This window comes from Diospyros lotus, chromosome 13, assembly GCF_014633365.1.
Source record: "Diospyros lotus cultivar Yz01 chromosome 13, ASM1463336v1, whole genome shotgun sequence".
NCBI classification, from domain to species: Eukaryota; Viridiplantae; Streptophyta; class Magnoliopsida; order Ericales; family Ebenaceae; genus Diospyros; species Diospyros lotus.
Window position 1 is genome coordinate 37,119,259 of NC_068350.1, and position 23,497 is coordinate 37,142,755.

The 23,497-nt window shown below is 37.4% G+C and overlaps 1 protein-coding gene across 3 annotated transcripts; it reads right to left on the reverse strand.

The window, feature by feature from the left end:
* Window positions 1–1,190: 1,190 nt before the first annotated feature.
* On the reverse strand, window positions 1,191–16,847 carry LOC127788555 (AP2-like ethylene-responsive transcription factor At2g41710). 3 transcript variants are annotated; one of them, XM_052316986.1, is made up of 9 exons: window positions 16,504–16,847; window positions 13,208–13,290; window positions 13,065–13,073; window positions 12,890–12,978; window positions 3,484–3,557; window positions 3,362–3,412; window positions 2,938–2,993; window positions 2,160–2,788; window positions 1,191–1,729 (listed from the first exon to the last, which is right to left on the reverse strand). In XM_052316986.1, exons 1-9 carry the CDS (start codon window positions 16,728–16,730, stop codon window positions 1,676–1,678), a joined length of 1,272 nt encoding a protein of 423 aa, XP_052172946.1. In that variant the 5' UTR covers window positions 16,731–16,847; the 3' UTR covers window positions 1,191–1,675. The 3 variants fall into 3 exon arrangements, with proteins under 3 accessions (XP_052172946.1, XP_052172947.1, XP_052172945.1); XM_052316987.1 differs by having other exon boundaries at window positions 2,160–2,782; window positions 2,938–2,996; XM_052316985.1 differs by having other exon boundaries at window positions 2,938–2,996.
* Between the last annotated feature and the right edge of the window lie 6,650 nt (window positions 16,848–23,497).

A 23,497-nucleotide genomic window follows, 5' to 3' on the forward strand; every position in this document is an offset into this window, starting at 1 on the left:
TTTATTCTCTCACTTTTTTCCCATTTGTTGATGGTAGACAATCATTAGTTGGTTTCTTCTTTCTCTTGTCAGGCAGTCTCGAACTTTGATGAACAATATGTACTATCGAGACCAAGGGATATAATTTTTGTTGCCATCTAATTTTACAGGAGTAATCTAAAGAGAGGGGACATCATTCAGTAGCCTAAGCCCGCCCCAACTATTTCCTTCCCTGGATTGTGAAGAATCACTAATTTCTGATGTCCATGGAGAAGAGTAAATACCAAAACTGCGAGAATCTTAATTAAAGAAAGTAGGTGCACCAAGAGGGATTGGGTCCAACAAAAAGACAACCCTCAAGCAACAAGAATGGACCTAATTTAGCAAGGACAGGCCAGAAAACAGCAATTTACCATGACTGTCACACACTAACAGGCCAAAAACGCTTCATCCATATTAATGGAAAGAAACAACTCTCCAATGCCAAATGAACGTTCTCAAACCAATGCTTGAAGTTAGATCATCACCAAAAAAAAAAAATCAGAATTGAAGAAATTACACCAGGTTTTGCTACCAAATAAAATATGCCAATTGACTGTCAAAAAATGACTGAAAGTTAACGGTTTTGCTCGCTAGTGAGAAATAAGGTGGTCAATGGACGGAAAATTTGTAGGTTTAAGCATGTATTTTCTTTTCACCTATGGCTATATTTATACTAGTTGGAGGAAGAATAATACAACTGTAATACTAAAAATAAAATATTGGCTAAATTCCACCCAACATTCATGAGGTTTGACAAAAAGGCATAGAGTACCCTCGGGTGTTTTTGGAAATGACAGCATGCTGCTAAGAGGGCCAAAAAAGTTTGATTTAGAATTCTTCCTAGAGCAACCTCTCATGAACTACTAAAAAGTTACACTCTCTCAGTTACCTAAAGCAACCCTTCTCTTTTATTTAAGACTAGAAGTATTGAGGGAATTACTAAATCTACGGTGAAGTTGGTTTCTTGTGTTACCAATGATCATTTTGTCAGCCCTTATTTGGTTATGATATTGGCTATCAAGAACTGTAATAGAAAGCTGTAAAAAAATACATTGAAATGCCTGTGTGAATGAACTTCCTAAATGCCACGTCATGGAAAGTTTCACTTCCCATATCCACCACTTAAAGCAGTACTCATTAGTAGGAACACAGCCATAGAGAAGTCGGAATGAAATATTCAATGTTCTAGGCTCTCACTAAAAGAACTTTGATGAGCGAATTCGTAGATAGCATTACAAAAAGCCCAGATCATCTAGTCCACCCTTCATATAGAGCATGGTATTTTACCAACTATCAGGGCACCTAGTACTTGGCTCCAATTTTCAACTTAACATGTGTATATTCACAAAGTGTTGATCCTTGGTTTCCTATGTAACATACTTTAACTATTTTCAAAGAAACAAACCTTGTCAACTTGGTTGTGATATAGTACATATGCTCTGTGCTCTGAAATAAGAGGATGAGAATTTCTTGCCGTGCATTCTGATGCATAGCTCAATCTTCAAAACCTAGCAATCCAGTACAAGCATGCAACCATAGATAGTATCTTCTCATCATCGTGCCAGTCTCAGATGTTGATAATTTTCTTTGTTCATCGATGAGCTCAAACCAAGAAATTCCTCCCAACCTGTTGCCATGATAGCAGAACAGATTGTTATTCCTCCTGCTGGAAGTAGGTATAGTTTGAACTGGACTCCGTCTTTGTAACCTGCAGGAGAGTTTAAAATTTTCGTGAAGTGAATTTCGAAACAAACCCATCAAACAAAGACAAAAATAAATAAGTCAATAGTAACCCACCAAAAAGATTTAAAAGTGAGGAGTGGGTTCATTCTTGTTGAATTAAAATTTAGCAATTTAGGCTACTATAGCATCGAGGAACAGTATAGTTCCAGAGATGTGCATATATCAGAATTCAACTCAAAGGACACCTTAGAAAATTTTTCTATGAAATAAAAGTTAAAAATGACCTCAATTTGGAATTGGATTCATAATTTTCTCAAGATAACAGCTTCACGTTTTTGCCACTAAATATTGAGAAAACCAGAACACTGTCTCACATTCTCAAGATTGCAGCTAGTACAAGAATTATTTTTGACATTCAACTAATAAATCAGCACATTTCATTAGAGTATACCAACCTCATTGGTACGAGAAAGTCCGGCAGGAAGAACAGGAACCAGTGTTGTCCAAAGAATGGGATCTGATAAGGGATCGATGGTATTGTAGTTGGTCAGAAGTGGTGCAGACAAAAAAGGAGGCATTGGGTATATATTTCTCTGAAGAGGCAGTCCCCCACTGGTGCCGAGTGCAACCCCAACTCCCTCACTTCTTCCATCATGACTTGATTTATCAATTGCCTTGCCATAGGCTTTTTTGTTGATATTGCATTTATTTTCATTCTCATCGTTGTCGGTGTGCTTCTCTTGCTTCTTTGATGCTTTCTCTTGTAAACTCTTGTAGGCAGCAGACCGTGACAATATGCTCATGGCTGACAATGCAGAGCCTTTGTTCTTTGCTTCGTGGAAAACGCCCAATTTGGGCATCTGGTAGGGTTCAGTGGGCTGGACCACCCACTCCAATATTTTAAGTTCACTGCCAATATCATCAGAATGACCATGTTTTGTTTCCTCTGAAGATTTTGTGAGAGAATCCGATTGACGGCTTTTGCTGGGGCCCCACCACTTGATGTAAGCCGTCAGATCAATCTTTCTATCAATGCAAAAACCAGCAGCATAGTCACTTTCTGTTGCTGCATCTTCCCCTGTACCTTTGGCACATGAAACAATTTCATGTTACTCTTAGAATAAATACAAAATACAAGGAAGCAAAATATGTCAAATTTTGTTTAAAATAAATTCATAATGTTGCTCTCCTGGAGGCAAACCTTTCTAAAGATTTAATTTCCTTGAAACTTACCATATTTTATGCTGTTCAAGTAATCAGGTCCAGGCATTCGAAGCGATGGGTCCCATCTACTGCATTGTGGAGGTGCATGGCATGGAGCAGAGAAGCAGAATATATCGCAATAAATCAAATGTACTGGATGTAGTAAAAATTTATGCATTCGTAAAGGAGGTTCAACCATGCATAAGCTAAAGCCATAACAATCAATGACCGGAACAGACCAATAAAGTGAATTTAGTGTGTGTCAAAACATCAGTGTGGGAAGCATGCTAACAGTTGAACACGTAACAAACCAGTTAGATACAGCCACTATGGGACCTGAGCCAAAAGAAAGAAAAAAAGAGGCACAGTATTTATGAAAACCAAATCATCACTATTTTCTAAGAGAGATTATCTGTAATGAAGTTATACCATTTCCCTCGGTATTTAAATGTACCTGGGAAGTCCACGATATTTGGAGATTCCTCTTGAGAAACCACTACTCTTCCTGCAAAGGGCACATACTATAAGCACAGGAACAGTCAAGAACAACAGCAAATTTGAAGAGCTTAGACAGACCTTCTTAGAGATGCAAGGTATTCCTCTCTTGAGACATTCTGCATCTCTTCCAGATCTCTTGTATAATCCGTGACCTGCATCCAATATTGTGCCATCAGCATATGAAAGTCACCAGGAATCAAGAAAAGAGACCTTTGATTTATCAAAGAAACCAGTCAGTCTCCATTTGGAAAACTATGGATTTAACTGATGAATTCATTAACCAACAATAAAGATATATACATGAAGAAAATGATAAACCAGAAAAGAAGGTTCCCAGTTACTATATCTGGTAATATTTCCAAAATTCTTTTAGATAACTTCAAGTGATATGACAAACTCTGGCTGGGGATGTTATCCACTGCCGGTCCCAAGCCCGGATAAAAGAGAGTTGTGTTAGGTAGCCGACAGCCAACGTAAAACCTAGTCGGATCCGAAACATGAACTCTAGACAAACTATGAAAAACCGTTAGGGCATAATCTTTTATAGTGAAGCGCTACACTGTCCACGTGTAGTATCAAGTGAGCTAGGGCCAGTGCATCGGCGCTCAGATGAAATGACAAATGAGCAAGGGTTCTTGCATTTGCTTGGACGGATGCGGGTAAAAAAGCTAGTCCAAAATCAAAATAAAAAACGAAATCAAATTCAAAGTCAAAACCAAAATCAAAATTATAGATTAAAGATTAAAGATTGGGTCATGGAACATAGGAACATTAACAGGCAAAGCTATGGAAGTGGTAGATATGATGATTAGGAGAAAGATTAATATTGTGTGTCTTCAAGAGACGAGATGGGTAGGAAAAAAAATAAAAAATTTATCCGAAATTGGATATAAAATATGGTACACAGGAAACGATCAAGCGAAAAATGGAGTAGAGATTATTATAGATAAAAACTTAGTAGATGAGGTAGTGGATGTAAAGAGAATAGGGGATAGGATTATTATGGTGAAGGTTGGTCTAGGAAGAATGACTATAAATATCTTTAGTACATATGTACCGCAAGTGGGGTTATGTGAGGAGATAAAAGCAACATTCTAGGAAAACCTAAAGGAACTCATACAAATGATACCAAGAGCAGAGAAAGTGATTATAGAAAGTGACTTAAATGGTCACGTGAGTAGAGACGGAAGCGACTATAAGAGAGGTACATGGAGAGTATGAATTCAGGAAAATTAATAATGAAGGTAAGTTTATTCTAGATTTTGTTATGGCATATGAGCTCATTATAACCAATACTAAGTTCAAAAAATGGGACGAACACTTAATCACATATAAAAATGTAACATCAAGCACCCAAATAGATTACTTCCTCATGAGACAAGAGGATCGGTTATGTTGTAGGGATTGTAAGGTGATACCAGGGGAGTGTTTGACTACGCAACATAGACTTTTGATACTTAACGTCCAAGTAAGAAATTAGAAGAGAAAAAATCACATAAAATAAAATCCAAGAATTAGGTGGTGGGATTTAAAAGAGGAGAAACAATTAATCTTCAAAGAAAGATTAAGGGGTAAAAGAGAATAGAATGGAGAAGGACATGCAAACCAAATGTGGAGAGAAATTGCTACTGCCCTGAGAAGCATGGCAAAGGTAGTCCTTGGAGAGACAAATGGTAGAGCCCCAAACCTTAAGGAGTCTTAGTGGTGGAATGAAGAGGTATAGTTGAAAATTAGAAATATGAAAACTTACTATAAGGCTGTATATTAGTGCAGCAATGAAGAAAACCTAAAAGTTATAAAGAAACGAAAAAGGCAACAAAAAGAATTGTTAGTGAAGCAAGGTCAAAAGCATATGAGAATCTATATAAAAGACTTGATACAAAAGATGGAGAAATAGATATATATAAATTAGCTAAAGCAAGAGAAAGAAAAACAAGGGATCTAAACCAAGTGAAATACATAAAAGATGAAAACCAAAATGTATTAGTGAATAAGGGAGCGATTAAAGAGAGATGGAAGGAGTATTTCACAAAATTATTCAATGATGGTAGGGACACAAGAGTTAGGTTGGGACATCTTAGTAACTCCGAAAGGAACGTGAGCTATACATATTGACGCATAAGTTCAAAAGAAATAAGACAAACATTAAAAAAGATAAAATTTATTGATTTCGTTACCAATAGAAGCATGGAAATGCATGGGAGAAGGGGGCATCTCCTGGCTAACGAAATTATTTAACGCGATCCTTAAATCAAAAAAGATGCCAGATGAGTGGAGGAAGAGTATTTTGGTTCCTATATACAAGAACAAAGGAGATGTTCAAAACTGTGAAAATTACAGAGGAATTAAGTTAATGAACCATACCATGAAACTCTGGGAGAGTAATAAAGCAGAGGCTCAGAAAAGAAACAGACGTCTCGAAAAATCAGTTTGATTTCATGCCTGGTAGGTCAACAATGAAAGCTATATATCTACTGAGGCACCTAATGAAATGGTATCGGAATGATCAGAAGGACCTGCATCTGGTGTTTATAGATCTAAAAAATGCCTACAATAGGGTCCCTAGAGAAGTATTATGGAGGGTTTTAGAGAAGAAATGAGTCCGAATAGCTTATATACAAGCCCTTAAGGACATGTATCACGGTGCAAAGACAATGGTCAAAATATGTGAAGGGGATACTGAACCATTTAAAATTACAATGGAACTGCATCAAGGTTTTGCACTAAGTTCATACTTATTTGCTTTAGTAATGGATGAACTCACTAAACACATTCAGACAGAGGTACCATGATGTACGTTATTTGCAGATGACATAGTGTTGGTGGATGAAACAAAAGAGGGAGTGAACACTAAGCTTGAGTTGTGGAGAAACAATTTAGAATCTAAGGGATTTAAATTAAATAGAAAGAAAATAGAATATATGGAATGTAAATTTAGTAAGAATGCAAGAGTAGAGGATGTTATAATAAAATTGGAAGACCAAATCATACAAAGAAAATACCATTTTCGATATTTGGGATCAATGATTCAAAAAGATAGAGAAATTCATGAGGTTGTCATGCATAGAATTAAGGTAGGTTGGCTAAAATGGAGAAATGCATCGGGGGTGTTATGTGATGGTAAAATCCCATTAAAATTGAAAGGAAAATTCTATAAGACAGCTATAAGACCAGTTTTGTTGTATGGCTCAAAATATTAGGCAGTCAAATACCAGCATGAGCAAAAGACGGGTGTAGCGGAGATGAGTGTCATGTACCGAGATGTTGGGGGGTAGCAACTAGCGGTATGAATAATATGTAATTAGGCTAATAGAGGTTGAGTTTCTATATTTCGCATAGCTAGAAGAATGTTCCAGCATGCTATAGCCTAGTTGTAAGTGCACATGGCTCGGGCCAACCGTTTTTGGCGCCCAAGTTGCTGGATCAGTATAAATAGTTGATCCAGGCGCTAAAATGAGCATGTTGAATGAAATTGGAAATAAGTTTCCCTCCCATTCTCTCTAAATTTCCTCTCTAAATCCTCTCTCCGATCTAATCTCTCCTTTTCTCCCTAAAATCTCCCTATTCTCTCTTGATTTCCGTTCTCAATTCCCTCGAGAATTCCATTGTCAGACTCGTGATCTGACAAATTGGTCTCAGAGCACTTTCCAGTGGAAAGTATTCAGTGTAGAGACGATGGCCAACGGCATGAGGATGAGGCAGATGGAGTTATAGATCCAACAGGTGATCGCTACGATGGCGGAAGTCCAAGTTCGGGTGGAGACGATGGAGGAAAAGATTGGTACGGTGGTGGATCGTAAGTTGGAAGGGATCACAGATAAGATCAAGGAGGAGATGCAAGGGATGCGCAAGCAAAACAATGTGTTGCGCGATCAATTGCAGCAGTTTATGATCATGTTTTCCGATCAACATCAGGTGAGGATTTCGCCAAACTTTCCTCCCAAGGTGCACACTGAACCAATTCTACCAAGAATTGGTACTAGTCGGCAAAATGTAGCTCCACCGGAGGAGGAGATAGACCTATCGGTGGAGGAAGAAAATGTGGGGAAGAATAGGCCAGGAGGCAATGCTCACTCAAACCATACCAGATTTCCAGTACCGCGATTGGAACTACCGGTGTTTGAAGGACAGAAACCTCGATGGTGGATCAAGAGGTGTGAGAAGATGTTTGGGATCCATCAAGTGACTGAAAACCAAAAGGTAGCATTAGCCTCTGCATACCTCAATGACTCCAGGGACATTTGGTTCCAAGGGTGGTCTAAAGTGAGGGAGTCTTACAGCTGGGAAGAATTCTCCAAAGGCCTTTGTGCGAGGTTCAGAGAAAGGGGTATGATGAATGTAGTAGAAGAGTTTAATCGCCTTATAATCGCCTTAGGCAGGAAGGCACAGTGATGGAATACCAGATGAAGTTCGAAGAACTTAAATCCTTAATGCTAAGCAAGATACCATACCTTACCGATGAGTACTTTGTGTCTAGTTTCATGGGGGGATTGACTAATGAATTAAGATCAACGGTGAAGGTACTAAGGCCCCAAACGGTGCAAGAGGCTGCTGAGGGAGCTGCCTTGCAAGAATTAATGTTTGAGGCACTGATGAGGAAACAGAGAGTACAAAACAGGGGAGGGGTGCCAAGTGTTATGCAATATGGGGATAAATTCGCAAGACGGGGACCCTCCCCGGGAAGGGAGGAACAGAGGGTCGATTTCAGGCATTACCACCTCCAAGACCTAATTTGCAGTCCTAGGACAAAGTTATTGAACAACGGAGACAAGCGGGGTTGTGTTTCAAGTGTGGGGATAAATACTTCGTGGGGCCCCAATGTAAGAAGCAATTGCTATTGCTAGAAGGAGAAGAGCAAGGGGACAAGGAGGGCCTCACATTGACAGAAGGAACAGACGAAGAGGATAACGGAGCAATTTCGTTACATGCCATCAAGGGAACTACTAGTAGCAAAATTATCAAGGTGGAAGGCAAGGTACCAGAAGATAACCTTATGGTGTTAATCGACAGTGGGAGTACCCACAGTTTTATTGATGAAGGGATTGCTAGAAAGATGAAGTGTAAGGTGGCCAGTACCCAACCACTTTCAGTTACGGTGGCTAATGGAAACAAAGTACTGAGCACATCAGCTTGTTTAGGATTCTGTTGGCAAACACAGGGTGAAGCATTCGAAGTTGACTTGAGGTTGTTGAAGTTAGGGGGTTGTCATGTAGTGTTGGAGGTGGATTGGATGAAATGAGTGAGTCCAATTAGTTTCGATTTTAACAAAATAGAGGTATCAATAGACAAGGAGGGCCGGGGGGTGGTCCTCCAAGGTAGTATGGAGGTGGGATCCTGCAACATGATAAAAGGGAAGAAACTCCATCAGCTTCTGAGGAGAAAAATATCCCAAGTAGCTCACTTGTTCTTGATTGAGGCCAAGGAAGAAGGGACAAAAACAGAGATAGATCACCCCAGGAATGACCAAATACAACCACAAGAGGCATGGCAGGTATCTGATCTGACCTTACTTGAGTTATTACTGATTGAATATCAAGACCTATTTGTAGAACCTAAGTCTCTTCCTCTTGAGCGACCCCTAGATCATTCCATTCCCCTAAAACCAAATGTGGAGCCTGTCAACATAAGATCTTATCGATACCCACCCAAACTAAAAATTGAAAATTTGGTGAGAGAAATGCTCTCCCAATCAATTATCAAACCCAGCCGAAGCCTTTTTGCTTCTCTTGTTCTCTTGGTTCGAAAGAAAAATAGAACATGGCGTTTTTGTGTTGATTACCGACAACTCAACACCATTACTGTTAAAGACAAATTTCCAATACCCATTATTGAAGACTTTCTTGATGAACTCAAACATGCCACCATTTTTTCTAAGCTTGACCTCCGCTCAAGTTACCACCAAATAAGAATGAACCCACTTGACATTCCAAAAATTGTTTTTTGAACTCATCATGGGCACCATGAATTCATGGTAATGCCATTCGACCTTACTAATGCCCCAACTACATTTCAAGCACTAATGAACCGAGTATTCGAACCATTCCTCATAAAATTTATCCTAGTATTATTTGATGACATATTGATATACAACTCCTCTTTTGACCAACACTTAGAGCACCTTAGGACTACTTTTCAGATCCTGCAATTCAACCGGTTGTATCTCAAAAGGTCTAAGTGTGCTTTTGCACAAGCACAAGTTGAATATATGGGGCATGTGATATCGACAACAGGGGTGGGAACGGATCCTAAGAAAATTAAGGCTATTGTCAATTGGCCTAAGCCCACAAACATCCGAGCTCTAAGGGGTTTTTTAGGACTAATCGGATATTACCGCAAATTTGTAAAAGACTATGGAACGATCAGTAAACCAAATGGGATTGGAGGACAGAGGAGGCATTTGATCAACTCAAGGACGCTATGAGTAAAGTTCCAATTCTCGGGCTACCGGATTTTGGCAAGCCCTTTATACTTTGGAGACTGATGCCAGCAGAGTGGGTGTAGGGGCAATATGATCTCAGGAGGGCAGACCCTTGGCTTTTCTCAGCCAAGCTCTCTAGGCCCCAGACACCAATGTCTCAACATATATGATAACAAACTTCTAGCGGTGTTAATGGTAGTGGAAAAGTGGAGACATTATCTAGAGGGATGACGGTTTATCATTAAGACTAACCATGAAAGTCTTAAGTTCCTCTCACAACAGAAACTTCACTCTCATCTTAAAAAAAAAAGGGAATTGCAAGATTGATGGGGCTGGATTATATTATTCAATATCAAAGGGGGTAAGGAAAATGTGGTTGCGAACGCGTTACCTCGCTGCCATGAAGGGGGGACACTGGCAGCCATCACTGCAGTAATACTGGATTGGGTCCAGGAGGTTTCAAAGAGTTACCAGCAAAGATCATGGGCCAAGGAACTATTAGAGCAGTTGAGTGTAAATGGGAACTGCAAACCCGATTACGCTTTATCTAATGGACTGATTAGGTACAAAGGAAGATTGGTAGTAGGGGTGAATATGACTTTAAGGAGTCAGATACTGCAATCATTACACAGCTCTCCGTTGGGGGGACACTCCAGGATACAGAACACTTACCAGAGAGTACGTCAGACATTCTACTGGCCACAACTCAAGAAGTTTGTGATTGATTTTGTGATGTGTGCAAGAGGTGCAAACACGAGATCGTAGCTCAGCCAGGTCTACTACAACCACTACCAATCCCCGAAGGGGCTTGGACCAATATAACCATGGATTTTATTGAGGGCTACCTAGATCAGAAGGAAAGGATTGCATCTTGGTAATCGTGGACAGGTTTACTAAATTCAGCCATTTCATAGGCTTATCCCACCCTTTCACTGCTCAGGAGGTAGCACGAGTCTTCTTGGACAACATAGTAAAGATGCATGGGGTGCCTCAATCTATAGTATCGAACATGGACAAGGTCTTTAGTAATGCTTTCTAGCGAGAACTACTTAAATCTCTAGGCATTAAGTTACATATGTCTACTGCCTATCACCCCCAATCGGATGGGTAGTCAAAAAGTGTGAATCAGTGTCTAGAATCCTACCTGAGGTGTCTGTGTTTCATGCAGCCAAAAGAGTGGCACAAGTGATTATCGGTAGCCCGGTGGTGGTACAACTCGTGCCACCATAGCTCCATAAATATGAGTCCATTCGAGGCTTTGTATGGGTACAAACTAGTACTATTACTGACAGTAAGGAAACCATCGACAGTGACAGAAGGGGGGGGCATACATGCAGCAAAGGCAAGAGTAGTAAAGTTCTTGAAGGCTGAATTAACAAAGGCTAGGAATAGAATGAAACAAATGGCTGACCAGAGAAGGAGTGAGAGAACCTTTTCAGAAGGTAAGGAAGTCTATCTCAAACTTAACCCCCAACAGCTCAAAAATATTACCAAGCAGCCGGTGTCTAAACTGAGTCCTAAATTCTTTGGCCCCTACCTAGTGCTGGCAAAAGTGGGTTCGGTGGCCTACAGATTGCAACTACCGGAAGGGTGCCAATTACACTCGATCTTCCACGTATCCTTACTCAAGAAAGGAGTGGGCTCGCTGCCAGTCAGTCACATACTTCCCGAAAGTACCAACGAAGAAGAAGGATCCAACATCCCTACTACCATCCTAGACAGGAGAGTCATTTACAGACATGGGGCGCCTATTATTTAAGTACTAGTCAAATGGTCTTCACATCAACCAGAGACTTGGGAGTACCTACCTGATCTCCTAGAGTAGTTTCCAAATTCGGCCAGCCTACTACACATTTCTTGAGGACAAGAAATGATTGACGGAGGAGGTAGTTGTCATGTATCGAGACATTGGGGGGTAGTAGCTAGCGGTATGAATAATATGTAATTAGGCTAATAGATGTTGAGTTTCTATATTTCGCATAGCTGGAAGAATGTTCCAGCATGCCATAGCCTAGTTGTAAGCGCACATGGCTCGGGCCAATCGTTTTTGGTGCCTAAGTTGCTAGATCAGTATAAATAGCTTATCCAGGCGCTAAAATGAGCATGTTAAATGAAATTGGAAATAAGTTTCCCTCTCATTCTCTCTAAATTTCCTCTAAATCCTCTCTCCGATCTAATCTTTCATTTTCTCCCTAAAATCTCCCTATTCTCTCTTGATTTCCGTTCTCAATTCCCTCGAGAATTCCATTGTCAAACTCATGATCTGACAATGAGGATGCTAAGATGGATGTGTGGCCATACAAAAAAAGATAAAATTAGAAATGAGGTTATTTGTAATGAGGTAGGAGTAGTGCCAATCAAGGAAAATATGAGAGAGACTAGACTAAGATAGTTTGGTCATGTGAGAAGAAGACCAAGAGATGCTCATGTGAGAAGAGTTGATGAAATAGAACAATTAGTCAAAAAAAGAGGTAGAGGCAGACCCAAGAAAACTTTGAGAGAGACATTAAAGTTTGATATGAAGTGTGAGGGCGTAAATGAAGATATGACAAAAGACAGAAATAGATGGAAGTCTAGAATTCATGTAGTCAATCCCACATAGTGGGATAAAGGTTGGATATGTTGTTGTTGTTGTTAACTTCAAGAGATATGACACCAATTGAGCTCACTAACAAATAGAACCTAAAAGTACATACATAAAGAAAATGATAAACATAACAACAGGAATGTTAGGACTCAACTTTACAATATTTCAGCATCATTTTTTAAATTCTCTTACATAATTTAAAAGATTTATGACACTACTGCTTCTCTTAACAGCCATCTTATCCGAAAACTTAACACTTGCAGTTTAAGTCTTATCTTATTTATTTCTTCTATACTCCTGTTCTCTTGTGCACCCTGATCAATTCATTCTGCTGGTTTTTTGTCTCTTCTGTGCAATATGTGATTACATGCATGTGAAAGCTTGATATTTATTCAGAATAGCTCAAGCTTTAGGGACTGCTAGCTACATATTGCTCTAAAAGTGTTGCTAATATAAGGATCAGATGTCTGGTCTCTCACTGGAAAATTGATGAGGGTCCCTGGGCCCCAGTATTTCAAGGCTGCAAGATCATAAGCTCTGGCTGCAGCCTCCTCATCATCATAAGCACCTGTAATTCCCTTTTTTCTTAGAAGAGCCCAGTTGAAATAAAGATGAAAGCAGCTCTGAAAAAAAAGTAGAAAATTACCTACTCACCTAAGTAAACTGTGGCAATGGATTGTTCACAGATATATTTCCAATTTTGTGCAAATGCGAACAAAAAATTCCAAGATGTCAGATTTCACAATAAGAAGGGCCAAAAAATTAAATATTCACATGTAATATACACAGATATGGACCTTGCTTTCCCTTCTTGTTCTGATTTTGGTTCCAGGTGCTTTTATCCCAAAGGTGAGCTTCATAACGACCAGTCCATCTATGCCTGTAATATCTCATCAAACAAAGAGCAAGTTACGATTTCAAAAGAAGTGAATTAAATTTTTTAAATAAAATTGCTCAACTGATAAACTGCTAAATTGCTCATGAAAGTTTTTTTTACAGCTTCTTTCTAATACAGTTCTTGATACCAATATATGCAAACAAATAATGGCTGACAAAATTATCAGTGGTAACACATGAAACTAACTCCACCATAGATTTAGTAATTCCCTCAATACTTCCGGTGTTGAAGGTGTCCATCTTAATAATAGTTAGTATCAAACCCAAATAGAGGAGGAGGATTGTGTTAGGTACCAGAGAGGTAGAGTAAAACTTGTTGGATCAAAATATCATGAACTCTAGATAAAGGAGAAAACTGTTGGGGTGTAACCCTCTTAGCAGCATGCTGCATTGCCTGAGTGCAGTTAAAAATGAGCTACGTCTTGCTGCATCAACACCTAGATGTAGTGTTAAATATGCAAAGGTTCTCACATTTTTATGGAAAAAAGAAGTTAGTACAGGATCATAGAATAAGAATTGGTGCATGAAATATTGGACTTCAACAAGGAATTCTATGAAAATGATGGATGTGATGTATGGAAAAATTAATATCTTGTAGCTCCAAGATACAAGATGGATTGGAGAACAGACCAAACTGTTAACATGGTCTATATAAACTTTGGTACTCAAGGAAGGATTTTGCAAGTAATAGAGTAGGAATTCTTATGGATAATACCTTTAAGAATGGAGGCAATGGAAGTGAAGAGAATAGGAGACATGATTATTGCAGTGAAAGTCATTCTAGAAGATGAAGCTATGAATATTTAGTACATTCAAACTGCAAGTTGGGTTGAGAGAAGAAATGGACAAAATATTTTGGATGATTTAGAGTTGTCGACATAATCTCCTCCCTCCCTCCGGCAACCAGCCATGGCTAGAATAGAATCAATGGGTTCCAAAATCTAGTGGTGATTGGGTTCATTGAGAGAAGAGGTGTCATCGTCCTTGGCCCCCCCCCCCCCCCCCCCCAAAAAAAAAAAAAAAAAAAAACTCTCTCTTCATTGGCTAAACCCCATCACGACAATGGTTGTCATGGGTCCAACAAAACCTCACCATACTAGCCGGCAGGGGGAGAAAGGGGGTGTCATCGTTGTCAGGAAAAGGGGTTTATAGAGAGGGAATGCAAGAGAGAAAGTGAAGAGGGTATTTTTTGGTATTTTTCAAATTTTACCAGCCATTTATGTGACATTAGAGGGAAAGTGAAGTGAGCTTGATAAAGTCAAGAGAACTGTCATTTCCAAAATCACGGGGGTACTCTGTGCCTTTTTGCCAAACCTCATGAGTGTTAGATGGAATTTACCCAATATTTTATTTGTAGTATTACAGTTGTATTCTTCTTCCTCCAGCTAGTACAAATAGAGCAATAGGTGAAAACCAAATACATGCTTAAACCTACAAATTTTCCCTCCGATTTCTTCCTCCTCTCATCTATATTTTCTTTCTTCTCTCAATAATTCTCTATCTTTCAACTTGATATCAACAATTGTGTCATAATGACTTCAACAAGGCCATTGACCACCTTCTTTCTCATGACCGAGCAAAACCTTCAACTTTTGAGGACTTTCAGTCACTTTTGGCAGTCAATTGGCAGATTTTATTCAGCAGCAAAACCTGGAGAGTTGTTTCTTTCCATTAATATGAATGAAGTACTTTTGGCCTGTTAGTGTGATGGTAAGCTGCTGTTTTCTGGCCTGTCCTTGCTAAATTACGTCTATTCTTGTTACTTGAGGGTTGTGTTTTTGTTGGAACCAGTCCCTATTGGTGCACCTACTTTCTTGAATTAAGATTCTCACAGTTTTGGTATTTACTCTCCTCCATGGACATCAGAGATTAGTGATGCTTCACAATCCAGGGAAGGAAATAGTAGGAGCAGGCTTAGGCTATTGAATGATGTCTCCTCACTTTAGATGACTCCTATAAAGTTAGATGGCAACAACAATTTATACATCCCTTGTCTCATGCGTATTGTTCAACAAAGCTCGAGACTGCCTGATAGCAGAAAGAAGAAACCAACTAATGATTGTCTACCATCAACAAGTGGAAAGTTGAGAATTCCTCGGTCATGTCTTAGCTTATCAATTCGCCATCACACATATAGCTAGTGTGTACATACTCTTGGACAGATAAGATTTGGAATGCTGTTTCTGAGACTTAGTTTCAAATAGGCAATGATGCAAAAGTATATGAGCTCAGAAAAAATGTGAGTTTACTACTGATCAATACTTTGTTTGAATTAAGTAGCTTGGGGCAAGGATTGACTTCTATCCATATTTTCAAGTAGAATGCCCTAAAGCTGTTGCCAAATCTCAAAAGTTCTTCGACAGAGTTTGCTTGGCTCAATTTAGTGTTGAGTATGATCAAATTAGGGTCCAAGTTCTTGCCAAGGATCCATTTCCATCCTTGAGGCAGGCTCATTCCTAATGTTCAACAAGAGGAGAGCAGGCGAACTTGTATGTTACACTCTACTCTTCTAGCAAAATCAGCAATGAACAAGAGTGGACAAAACTGTCTTAATGAACAATTTTAGGGGGGGAAGGAAAACTTAAAAAGTGCTATAGTGGAAAGCCTACACACACTAGAAAGGCTTGTTGGAAGCTTCATGGCTGACCAACTAGGGGATGGGGCACCAAAGGAGTCAGCCTCCTAGATCACAAGCACACATGTCAGAGTCACCTTAGTTACATGATGTCATATGTGTAAGACATAATACTTTTAAATGAGTGAGATAAGATGCGACTATCACACATATAACATATATTATATTGTGCCTGGCTGCCTATACTGTCACAATTTTGAATCATATTTCATAACTCCACCTGCTAGGACTCTTTAGTATCAATTTTGAATAATCCTGTAAACAACTTAACCTTATAATCATAGCCATCGGCACAGAATCACTAAGCAAGGGGGAAAATCCCCATAACAAAAGTTTTCCATTTCGAAGGAACGAAATTAGATGGTGATTTACACAAAGCATAGCATAGCATAGCAGCAAAAGCCGTTCCCCTTGCAAGATTCAGTACTAGTTTAATTTCTCTAAGGATATGAATCAAATCTTACTCAAGTTTAAGTAGAAAATTCTTCAATCGACGCCTGCGCTTGCGTATGTATAAAACATCATCACAGGAACATATCCACAAACAGGCGGAGAGGATACCTTGTGACGCCTCGGTAAATGGAGCTGCGCTTGCCGGCGGCACAAGGGGGCATCTTGCTGATTCGCTCCTTGGCCGTACACCCTCTCTCTTTCTTAGCCTTCTTCACTCCCCTATAGAGCAATATCTGATCGTTCATAACCGCGCCACCGCCTTCGGAGGGTTCTCCGCTGCCGCTGCCGCTTCCAGTCTCCGCTTTCAGCGCCGGTTCAGACGAAGAGGACGCCATGACTCAACTCAAAACCCTAGATAGAGAGAGGGACAGAGAGGGAGGGAGAGAGAGAGAGAGTGAGAGTGAAAGGACTGGTTTGATTTCACAGAGAGAGAGAGGGAGAGGGGAAATCAACAGTTGAATCCTGTGGAAGCTCTAAATGACTGATTCCTCCCCGATGTTTCCACGAAATTACGATTTGGTAGAATGTGACGGAAAGGTTATGAAAATTCGCAACGGCTAATGACGCGATAAGGGCGATTTTGTAATTTACCTGCATTTGAAACTGTACAAAACGCCACGTGGAACGCAGTACACCCTCTGCCCCTCTGGTCTCCTCCTCGCATCCCAAGGTAACACGTACGCGTGCTCCTTAAACGGTCAGATATTCAATTTTTTTTTTCTAAATTTAAAATATTTTTTTTGATATATATTTAAAATATATTCTTATAACAAATATCTATACATATATATATGGCTCAACTTTTCATCTTACTTTTAGTGTGACATATTTATAATATTATATTAAAATATTTTTTAAAAAATAATATTTTTTATAAAATACTATAAATGTAAATAATTAACATTTAAATTATATGAAAATAAAAACAAGAAAGGAATAGAATACGAAATTGATACGAAAAATGTTAATTTTTTAAAAAAAAGGTAAAATAGAAAAATGAGAAAAAAATATGTAAATAAAAAAAAATATTAAAGTTTTTTTTTAAATATAATTTTTAATATAAAAATAGTTAAATTAACGTAAATTTATAATATATTCAAACAAATTCTAAAATAAATTAAGAAATTTAATTTAGATGAATTTTTTTTATCTCTGCTTATAGATGAAAATAAGTTTTTAATATTTTTCTATTATTATGAAATGGCCATAAACAATTTTTGAAATCGAAAAAATAGTTCATAAACATTTTTTTAACATTTTGAAAATATTAAAATAGCACAGCAAAAAAAATTTCATTAGCATTACTCATATAAACCCAAATTAAGATCAAAGACAAGACATTCTCTGACAATCGACAATATAGAACAAATTCTGCACCACTACAACAACTCCTCCACAAGATCTAAATAATAGAAGAAGAAGAAAAATGAGGAGAAAGAAAAGTAAGAGTCCGAGCTACGATTTAAAGCCACAAAACAGCAGCTCCCAATATCATTATACCTCAACCATGCCCCTGTGAACCATCATCCAATTGTTAGAACAGTAGGTTCTATGGCACACACCAAGAGGGAGAATGAATTAGTTATTTTAAAAAAACTTGATTGATAAAACTTTGAAATCCTTTTGATTGAAAATGAAAAACTCAATACACGTGAGGATAATGAAATGCTAGCAATGATAAACAAATAAAAAGAAACATAAGCAAGAGAGAACACAAAGATTTATAGTGGTTCGGCTTAACCCAAGCCTAATCCACTACCTTAGCTCCTCACTAAGGATTTTTCAAACCATCCACTATCAACCCCCTACTCAACTCGAGTAGGTCCTCTAGTCCGAGACTAGGAATTACAACCTCCCACTCAAATAGGCCCTCTAGCTACACAAGTTAGGAAAATAACAACGATACAAATGAAAAAGAAAAGTTAAGAGTTAACACTCTTAGTTACAAGTTCTCTCACAATGAAAACTAGGCTTAAGAATAGATTTACAATGATAGAACAAAGCCTTGCATAGAAAAATATAACAATGAAAGCACAGAGAACAATGTAAGCACGAATAAAATGATTTGTAATATTTAGATCATCTTGTTTCCGTCCATTAGCCTTCTCTTGATCATTCATGACATGTATATATAAGTGTTCCACAAAGTTGAAGAGAAATATAGCCGTTTGGAGCCGTTGGGATTTGTAAAAATAGCCGTTGGAAGCTTTCTACAAAACACATAGTCGACAGAGAAAATAAGTTAGTCGACTATTTCTTCAAATAAAACTAGGCATAGTCGACAGATGAGAAAGCATAGTCGACTATTTTTCAACAAAAACTTCTCATAGTCGACAGATCCTTTTACATAGTCGACAGATCAAAAATTACAAAGAAAATTTTGAATATCATGTACAAACATAGTCGACAGATGCAAAAATAGTCGACAGATGCAAGATATAGTCGACAGACTGAACAAGCATAGTCGATTATCCTTATGCATAGTCGACAGATTGAAGCACACAGTCGACAGATGAGAAAGATTTTCAACAGAATGAATTTTGAAAACATTACAACATATTTACTTTAATACATAAATGTAAATAAGAAAGTACCCCCATTTGGATTCAATAAAAATATCAAAAAAATCAAAATCCATAAGAATACAAAAGTAGAATTTGGATTTTAGTAGGAATTTAGGATTTTGCGATTTTACCACCTCCAAGATATACACTTTTCATTTCTTGAAAAATTCGTTAAAAATCATTTTATCACTAATGAATGTTAGTTATTGAATTACCGGGAGTTAGTTTTCTAAAAATGAAACATTTTCATATATGTCTCCTTATAAGGTGCTAGTCTTCCAGACTTAGAAAAAATATTGAAACGTTATCAAAATGAGTTTCAAGACACGATGCATGAACTAAAGGATTTTTCATACGATTAAGTTTCAAACCAAAACCTTTCATGCATGCTTCAAAATATGAAAGCTTATTCTGAAGAATGAGATTAACATAAATGATTTTTCATACTTAAGATTGGATTTTCATCAAACACATTTATGTTCAAGTTGGTCTTTTACCTTAGAATAATTTTAGCTCTATGTTGACCAGTGATTTCAAAGCTAATTTGAAAATCATTTTAGGAGATTCTTTTAAAACTAAATACTTGACTTTGCAAATCTCTAACTAATATAGAAAATCATAAATCTTTTTGGTTTTCATTTTAACAAAGCATTTGAAATTGATTTTTGTTGAAAACCATATACTTGACTCATGACTTAGGGATAAAACAAGATATTGTTTTTCATCATCAAAACTAAACACAAGGGTAGAACATCACCAATAATCTCTCAAAACATTAGATTTCATTCAAACAATACAACCTTAAGCAACTATAAGGGAAAAAAAAAAAGAATTCTGAACACCCATTCCGCAAGCCAGAAAAATGAATAAGGCAAAGGAAAAGGACTGCAACAATAACAGGCTCAACCACAGAGCAACAACAGTGTCGTTTCAACTAAGACTTGTAACCTCACTTAGAGTTTGATAAGATGGGACCAATAGTTTATCGTGTAAAACTTGGGATGACTTTTCTTTTCCACTCTTAATTAGGACACTTCCATTCAGGGGTGGATCTTGGAGCAGATATGGGGGGGGGGGGGGGAGGGGCCCAGATCCATGAGTATTTCAACCCTCCTCCTCCCCCCAAATGGGCCAAATCTGCCTTGTAGATCTGGAGGAGGGCTAAATCTGGGGGGGGGGGGGGGGGGCTGCAGCCTATGCCTACCCCCCATAAATTCGCCCCTACTTCCATTTGAACTTTATTTCTCCTTGCAGGCTTATATTGTCATACAGCTATGCTTGAGTGGCGATCACTCCTTGAGGAGTATCAAGAGTGGAAAGAACAGTAATAGTAAATGTGCTCGTTAGCAACAGGCAACTGGCTTTTGATTCCAGAAACAAGCTATACACAATAAGCCAGGCATCAAGCAACTGGCTTGAGTGGGGGATAAGGGAAGGGAAACTTTCCATGACATGGCATTTAGGAAGTTCATTCATAGACATTTCAATGTTATGTTTTAAATTTGACTAATTTACAAACCTTATGTTCATTTTTAGGAAGAACAAACCTTTCTAATTGTTCCATATAGACCTACTCATCGAGATCTCCATTCAAGAATGTTGTTTTGACATCCATCAAATGAACTTGTAGGTTATAAATTGATGCTAACATAAAAATAATTCTAACTGAAGTAATTCTTGCTACCGGTCCATTTGTATCAAAGTAATCAATATATTTCTTTTGTCGAAAACCTTTAGCCACTAACTTAGCTTTGTAAGTGTGTAAAATACCATTCGTGTGATACTTTCTACGAAATACCCACTTACCATCGATAGGTTTAGAAGCTGGAACTATATCAACAAGTTTCCAAGTGTGGTTTGACATTATTGAATCCAATTTATCTCTAATTGCATCTTTCCAAAAACTTGCATCTCTCGAAGTCATAGCGTCCTTATAAGTTTTTGGATCATCTTCCACTGAAGAATAATGGGAATTATGCTCACAACTTGATTTCTATCACCTTCAACAAGGTAAAAAGAAATACATTAGAGAGTCAATATCATTCGTTTCAAGAGTTTTTGATCTTTGAACTCTAATGCTTCTCCTTGCTTCACTAGGTTCTTTGTCAATCTCTTGTGAATTAGATTGTTTTGAGATGTCTCTTCTAACGTTGATTTACTAAGTAAGGATTGAACTCTATTATCTGAGGCTAATGGGATTGAACTCTATTACCTGAGGCTAATAGATGTTCAAAGAATTCCACATCTCTAGATTAAAAAATGACATCGAACTATAAATTTAAAAGTCTATAAGCTTTGCTATTTGAGGCATAACCTACAAAAGCACACTTGATCCCTCTAGGTCCAACTTGGTCCTTTTTGGATCACTATTCTTGCAATATGCAAGACACCCCCACACTTTAAAATACCCTATATTGGGCTTTCTTTCCTTCCATAACTCATATGGAGAAATATGATTTTTCTTTAAATGAATTCTATTTAAAATATGACAAATAATAAGAAGTGCTTCGCCGCACAAATTAAAAAGAAATTTAGCATGCAACAACAATGCATTTATCATTTCTAATTAAGTTTTATTTCTTCTTTCTATTAAGCCATTTTGTTCAGGTGTTCCAGGAGCTAAACATTAATGAATTATGTCATTTTCTTCACAAAATACATTAAATTCATTAGGAAAATATTATCCTCTTCTATCACTTCTTAATATTTTAATTTTCTTGCTTAGTTGGTTTTTAACTTCAGTCTTATAATTCTTAAATACATTAAATGCCTCATCTTTGTGTTTTAACAAATATACATATGTATATTTTGAACAATCATCAATAAATGTAATAAAGTATTTTTTTTCACCTCTAGTTAACATGCCATTTAACTCACATATATCCCGAATGGATTAAGTCTAGCAAATTAGTGTTTGTTTCAACACTTTTAAATGGCTTCTTAATCATTTTAGATTTAATACATAATTCACATTTTTTACATTCATTAACATCACATGAAATCAATCCACATTTTACCACTTTTTAATGGTGCTTAAGCCAACATACATTAATCTTTGATGCCATAATGAAATTGAATCAAACATGTAAATAGAAACACTATTCTTATTATTATTAAAGTATAAGGACCAAATTGAATCATGCACTACTCTTATTATTAGAGTATTGAAAATATGTGACGAGATTAACACACTTATTGTGAAGAGTTGCTTTCAGAGGCCTTGGGCCTTTAGCCTTAATCGCCTAAAAAAAAAGGGATGTGGTGAAGAAATGTTTCAGGTAGACCACTACTATGTACCCATCTTACCCTAATAAGACAACTAATTCAAGAAGTTTTCCAAAGCCAATGGGTATGGGTTGATGTTCACTTTTGTAGTAATAAACATTGGAGATTTAATCCAAGCAAATCAATTATTTATCGTTGATTCATTTATCTTGCTCTCAATTTAGTGTTTGCACTTGCACAATGATCCAAATTGACTAATAAAAGAATTTTGTGATTTTTTATGGTGTTTGGGTAAAAGTTAAAAAAAAATTGCTAATAGGCTGATTTATCCTCAACTTTTGGTCGTTTTTCAATTTTAGCGCATTTTAATAATTACTTCAATTTAGTCCTCATACTTTAATATTGATGTCAATTTTATCATCAATTGATATATCAGTAAAACGACGTCATTTTGCCTTGCTTTTGCTGTAAACCATAAGACAAAATAATATCGTTTCTCTAATATGTCAATTATTGGACAAATTAGCACGCCACGTCAGTTGGGCCACACGCTAAATCAATCGAGAATAAAATTTACATCAATCTTAAAGTACGACGACCAAATTGAAGCAATTCTCAAAATAGGATAAAATTGTAAAATGACCCTAAGTTGAGGATAAACCAAGCTATTAGCCCTATATTTAATATATTACAAAAATATATATATAATATATATATTTTATGTGACCTTATTTTGGATCACAAGTACTTAGTAAATATATCTTAAGAATAAAAAATTTCATTTTAAGTCATAGGGGTATTTTTTAAATTTTAGAGTGTTTTTCAATGAAGTGTCGAAAACACCAAACACAACAATGTTTCTTTCTAAGTTTTTTAATTCATACCTTTTCATGTATATCAAACATAAGAATCTTACTATCCCATAATTGTGATTCTCAAGAGAATAAAAATTAGGAAGGTATACACCTCAAAACAGACGAAGCAGCTTTCACACAATGCATCATTTTTTTTTTTTTTTGGGTAATGTGGGAAACTCAAGGGGTTCCTAATACATAGATGCCTTTCGGCTCGGACTATCCCACCCTCTCTAAAACCTATAGTCCACCTGGACTTGCCCTGGGTGTACGGACATGTTTGTTGTGAGTCGAAGTCACTACTTAGCCTCTCAGATAGACATAGACAATTGCATGGTCCCGCATGGAGGCAAAATCGAACCCACAAACTCGTGGTATCCTAAGCTCCTGAACGTGTGCAAGAGACTGTCTAATTTAGCACGGAATAGATACAAATCTAATTTAGCAAGGAATGTGTTT